The sequence below is a fragment of the Camelina sativa genome, chromosome 14, assembly GCF_030686135.1.
Source record: "Camelina sativa cultivar CO46 ecotype springtype chromosome 14, ASM3068613v1".
Taxonomy (NCBI): domain Eukaryota; kingdom Viridiplantae; phylum Streptophyta; class Magnoliopsida; order Brassicales; family Brassicaceae; genus Camelina; species Camelina sativa.
Genome location: NC_141893.1, coordinates 26974181 through 26980180, shown reverse-complemented (window position 1 = coordinate 26980180; position 6000 = coordinate 26974181). Strand labels below are relative to the sequence as shown.

The 6000-nt window shown below is 33.9% G+C and overlaps 1 protein-coding gene across 1 annotated transcript; it reads left to right on the top strand.

Moving 5' to 3' along the window:
• Positions 1-779: 779 nt before the first annotated feature.
• Positions 780-3819, top strand: LOC104742273 (lysine histidine transporter-like 8). Its single transcript, XM_010463265.3, has 5 exons — positions 780-1417; positions 2080-2213; positions 2336-2763; positions 2876-3007; positions 3165-3819. The coding sequence occupies exons 1-5, from the start codon at positions 1041-1043 to the stop codon at positions 3651-3653; spliced, it is 1560 nt and encodes a 519-aa protein (XP_010461567.1). The 5' UTR covers positions 780-1040; the 3' UTR covers positions 3654-3819.
• Positions 3820-6000: the final 2181 nt, after the last annotated feature.

Below are 6000 nucleotides of genomic sequence, written 5' to 3'. Positions count from 1 at the left end.
TGTAGGAAAAATAGAGTTCCTCTATAAATGGAGGAAAAAATAGCAATCTCTATTTTAGAGGTGAGAATAGAGGTGGGTTGGAGTAAAACTCACCCCTATTATAGAAGATCTCTATTATATAGGAAAAAATAGAGGACCATTGGAGATGTTGTAATAGGGGTGAGTTTTACTCCAACCCACCTCTATTCTCACTTCTAAAATAGAGATTGCTATTTTTTCCTATATTTATTGAGGAACTCTATTTTTTCCTACAAAGGTTCCTCTATAAATAGAGAATCCCTATTTTAGAGGTGAGAATAGAAGTGGGTTGGAGTAAACATCATCTCTATTATAGAGATCTCTATTATAGAGTAAAAAAAATAGGAAAAACCATTGGAGATAGTCTTAGTAATCTAGTTATTATAATCATATTATGACTAGGGTGTTAGCCTAGTTATTTTTCTTAAGATTATAGTCAATGATATTCCATCGTTGTATTGAATTGTGTAGGATACAAATGTGAAGTTTAAAAATTTTGGTTAGTCTTGAATTCTCCCCATTTTCCAGTTACTTATTTCAATTTTCTTTTTTTTAACTAAGATATATATTATTTCGACTAGGACCGAAATGAAATACTTGATTTGAACATTTTTGATAGAAGAAAAAAAAACAAATTGTTCATAATGTTCAAAATTTGACCACACTTTCATATACTCATTGGTCAAACTCAAACCTATGCTCAGAACTTTTGTATTGAATTGAAGGCTATTTTCGTCCGAATATTACAAAAAAAATTGTTTATATTGGCACCATTATAATTTATAAATAACCATGTCTAAAATATCAACTTACATTGTCAAATAATGTATCTTTGTTAGTTAATTTATCATCTTTTTGTATTTGAATAAAAATTTGTTTCAATACCAATAAAGTTGTCCTTAAAAACATAAAAGGCAAATAAATCCCCTCTAAATAGGGGAGTGAGAGAGTGATACTGAGTAAAAGAAAAAAAAAACAAAACCAAAACATCATTTCTTCTCGCACTCTTCACCTGCTCTCCAATGGACGAAAGACCCGAGACAGAGCTCATATCAATACCAGCCACACCACGAGTTTCAACACCGGAGATTCTTACTCCTTCCGGCCAAAGATCACCTCGTCCGGCCACCAAACCATCGTCGGCGACATGGACTCCGACCTCTTTCATATCTCCGAGGTTCTTGAGCCCGATTGGTACACCTATGAAACGAGTTCTTGTCAATATGAAAGGGTATCTTGAAGATGTTGGTCACCTCACTAAGCTTAACCCACAAGACGCTTGGCTCCCAATCACTGAGTCTCGTAATGGAAACGCTTACTACGCTGCGTTTCACAATCTGAACGCTGGTGTTGGTTTCCAAGCCCTTGTTCTTCCCGTCGCGTTTGCGTTTCTTGGCTGGTGCGTTTTGCGTTTTCTTGATTCTCTTTCTTGTTTTTGAGTTTTTTTTTTCTTCTTGAAGTTTGTGTTCAGTCTTTTCAAGATTATTTTTTCTAGTGAACGGCGAGGGTTGGTTCAACTCTCTGTGGTGTTCAGATCCAATTTCAGGGTTCACTTTACATGTTATTGTTTTTGCACAAATCAAAATAGTTTTTTGTTTTTTTTTCTTGTCGGAAATAATAATAGTATATTGACTAATTTACTTTTTAACTTTGAAAACATATCAATATTTTTTGCAGTAGATATTTTAATTCCCTTTCATTTTTCATGCTTCCATCATTACACATGTGGCTACTCACAGACATACTTTTTTCTACTTTAATTTGGATTAAGACAGAGCCCTCCTTTATCACTGATTTTGTTTCTTGTTAATTTCCGGCAAAATTTACATTTATTTTATAGTTTTATTCTCCTGTTTTATTTTTATGGTATAAGTAGTAGGTACTAGGTAATGTACAGAATTGATAATTGTTGCAAGTCTAAACATCTGAAGCCTATATAACTAGTTATAGCTTTAAGGTTGAGCATTTGGTTAGTTCAATAACTTGAGACTGTTATTTAAGATGATGCATAGTTGCATATGATTGTTTCCAACTTGAAGAAGTGAATTATTGTTGTCACAGGAGTTGGGGAATACTCTCTTTGACAATAGCCTATTGTTGGCAACTATACACTCTGTGGATTCTAGTTCAGTTACACGAAGCTGTCCCCGGGAAACGCTACAATCGATATGTCGAGCTAGCACAAGCTGCATTTGGTAAAATGATAAAATTGGATTGTCCATTTAAGGCGTCTACTATGTCTATAAGAAGAAACCAAAATGTGACAGTAACTTTGTGTCCTTCCATTACTAAATCTTGAATTCTTAAATTGGAACAGGAGAAAGGTTGGGAGTTTGGCTTGCACTGTTTCCCACGGTTTACTTATCAGCGGGAACCGCGACAGCGCTGATTCTGATCGGTGGAGAGACAATGAAACTCTTCTTCCAAATAGTTTGCGGTCCATTATGCACCTCGAACCCTTTAACAACAGTCGAATGGTATCTGGTGTTTACATCTCTATGCATCGTTCTGTCTCAGCTTCCAAACCTCAATTCGATTGCGGGACTCTCCTTGATAGGAGCAGTGACAGCAATAACTTATTCCACAATGGTTTGGGTTCTCTCTGTGAGCCAACCAAGACCAGCCACTATCTCATACGAGCCTCTTTCTATGCCTTCGACTTCTGGTTCGCTCTTCGCGGTTTTGAATGCTCTTGGCATTATAGCTTTTGCCTTTAGAGGTCACAACTTGGTTTTGGAAATTCAGGTAATAATGCAAAATGTTTCTGTTTATAGATTTTTTTATAGGGTTTCTGTTTATAGATATTGCACATATTGGAGTACTTGTGATTCATTCTAAGTTTTGAAAATATTTGTAGTCGACAATGCCATCTACGTTTAAGCATCCAGCTCATGTACCAATGTGGAGAGGAGCCAAGATATCTTACTTCTTCATTGCTCTGTGTATCTTTCCAATCTCCATTGGAGGCTTTTGGGCTTATGGGAACCTTGTAAGTTCCACTTACTATATATGTATTGTCAATTAAGGAAGTCTAGTCTGATGTTTGGTTCAGTTTTGGTTTGTGAAATCTAGTCTGACCTCAGTTTTGTTTAGCAAAATGTATTAAAGAAGTTATGGTTTATGTAAATTTTTTCTTGGTCATTCAGATGCCTTCAGGAGGTATGCTTGCTGCTTTATATGCATTCCATATTCATGACATTCCAAGAGGCTTGTTAGCGACAGCGTTTCTACTAGTTGTCTTCAGCTGTCTGAGCAGCTTTCAGATATACTCGATGCCCGCCTTTGACAGTTTTGAGGCTGGCTACACAAGCCGAACCAACAAACCTTGTTCGATATGGGTCAGATCAGGTTTCCGAGTCTTTTTCGGTTTTGTCTCGTTTTTCATCGGTGTTGCTCTCCCTTTCCTGTCTAGTCTCGCGGGTTTGCTCGGTGGACTCACGCTCCCGGTCACATTTGCTTATCCTTGCTTTATGTGGGTATTGATTAAGAAACCAGCGAAATACAGTTTCAATTGGTATTTCCATTGGGGTTTGGGTTGGTTGGGAGTTGCATTTAGCTTGGCATTCTCCATTGGTGGGATCTGGAGTATGGTTACAAATGGACTTAAGCTCAAGTTCTTCAAGCCACCTAACTAAGTAGTAATAGCATATGTTTGTTTGGTTGGCATGTTTGAAGTTTTAAGAGATTTTGTATTGTCTGTGTTTTGTTTAAGAGTGCTTTTATGTATTCTGAAGTTTGATCAATGTAATGTGTATTATATTCAGTAAGCTTTTTTCAATATATAGAATTTGGATTTTTCAAGTATCACGAGTGGTTGAAGTGTAAACTCTTTGTTTGTGATTAATGATTTAAATAACTGAAGTGCTGCATTTTTTTTTTCACAAAATGAGCACCTAGTAACATTTGTCATGTGTTTTTTACCTTTAACAACAAAATAAGCACGCTTGGGAAAAATAATTATTTCAGGCGATGAACCAGTATGTATGTGTATCTTATGATTCTTCTTATCTTTAAAAACCTTGTTGCAGAAAGCTTTTCGGTTTTCAACAACCAAGTTTAACTAAAACTCTTTAAAAACAAGAACTGATAAAAAATATATATATATATATATATATATATAACAACATTAAAGCTTATTATTATATATTATTTCTATCTTTTGTTGATATATACTATTAATTTTAATAATTGTTTCTTCTTCTTTAATTCATTTGGTTCATTTGGTAATCAAAGTTTGAAATCATAAAACTATATATGGATCTCATAGAAGACAAAAAAATCAGATGAGCATAATAATAATTGATGTAGGGATGAGACGAGAGAAGTCACAACACACATGCTGAGAGACAATGATGTGAGAAGCCACAAAATTGGGAAACGGCATCATGGTTGTGTAATTATGGAAATTGATAAACAAATGTTGGGTGGTTGCATTTTCAAAAAGGATAACAAAAATGTTGGGTGGTTGGTTATTAATATAGACAACCTTTGGATCAAAAATAAACATTCTTTTGAAGATTGAATCTTCTTGTTTTCTAGCAAATGATTCAAGACTCATGATGACTCTAATTTAATTTGACAATTTGAAGGTCAATGACTCCCACTTCCACTGTTAACACTTTAGAATTTGTAATGATCTTATGATGGCATGCCACCACATCCTTAATATATGCTTTCGAAATCAATAAAGACTCAATTAAGTTTCGGTTACTGTGTTCTATATAGTAATGCATGTGGAAAGAAACTAATGTTTTGGTTTGAAAATATATGTCAACAAATACACATACTATTTTGAGAAGTAAATTTTTGCAGTTAGAGTTCTTAAATAGTAGATTACACTTTTAATTTGAATGGACGATCAAAGTTAATTCTTAATCGATAAATTTTCCTCTTTTTGAAATAAATAAACAAACTATTTTATATAACGAAAAAGCTTATAAACAATATGAGAAACTACATGCAATGTTTGAACATTACATATTTAATCCACACCTTGCGAAGTATTGATAACTTTTACTACTATTAGATTGTATTCCTTTTTTTTTTTTGTCAAACAGATTGTATTCTATGGGTTGAGATTTCTAAGTGCCTTAGTTCAAGTTCCATTTGGAAAGGATTTAAGCAAAATAAAAATTCCGAAAGAGTGATGTGTGTGTGCACCTTAACCTCTCAAAATTTTAACCTAAACCAAATCGGCAAGTAAGAGAATGAGGACATCTCAGTTGATTTAGGCTTTAAGACCAGTAGACCACCAACCAGATTATTACTGATATGTGGATTAATTTGTACTTCGCATTCACTATTTAAAAAAAATCAAAGCAAACAAAAAAAAAAGATTAAAAATCGACTGGAACAAAATTACTATATAATTTGATGTACAATCAAATGGAGCTGATCACGCTTTGACTGAACAACGTTGATTGATTTTTTTTATGTTGGCTAAAGTTAATTTTAGTTGGTAACAAACCTAAGCATTATTTTCTCATCTGTCCTTTGGGTCATAAACTCATAATGTTACTCAGCACAGTTTGTTTTTGGCTTTGACCACAATAGGAGACTAAGTGACAGTATCTATTAGCTATAATCCCTATTCTATTGTAACTAACTGTACACTCGAGTTGAAAAGTTTAATAAAAGAAGACTAAGAGTTAAGCCCTGATAAGTACACCATAATCTACAGTAACAATAACAAAACTCAAATAGTAAAAATGTGGCTTCATCAAACTTATCATGTATCAATAATATCTCTAACATCACTAGACTCACATGATTTGATATACCAAATCTTTGACACTGCAAATGAACAATGTTGTTATTGATAAGTGATAACATCTAATAAAAACAAAACAAAGTTCAACGCAGTTTCCTCATTTCAAAGACGAAATCAACAGAGTATCTCTTACTCACTTCTGTAACAGTACACTTCTGTACTTTTTTCCTTTTTGGACTTTTATGCTCTCTACTAGTTTGAGTTTTTGACTA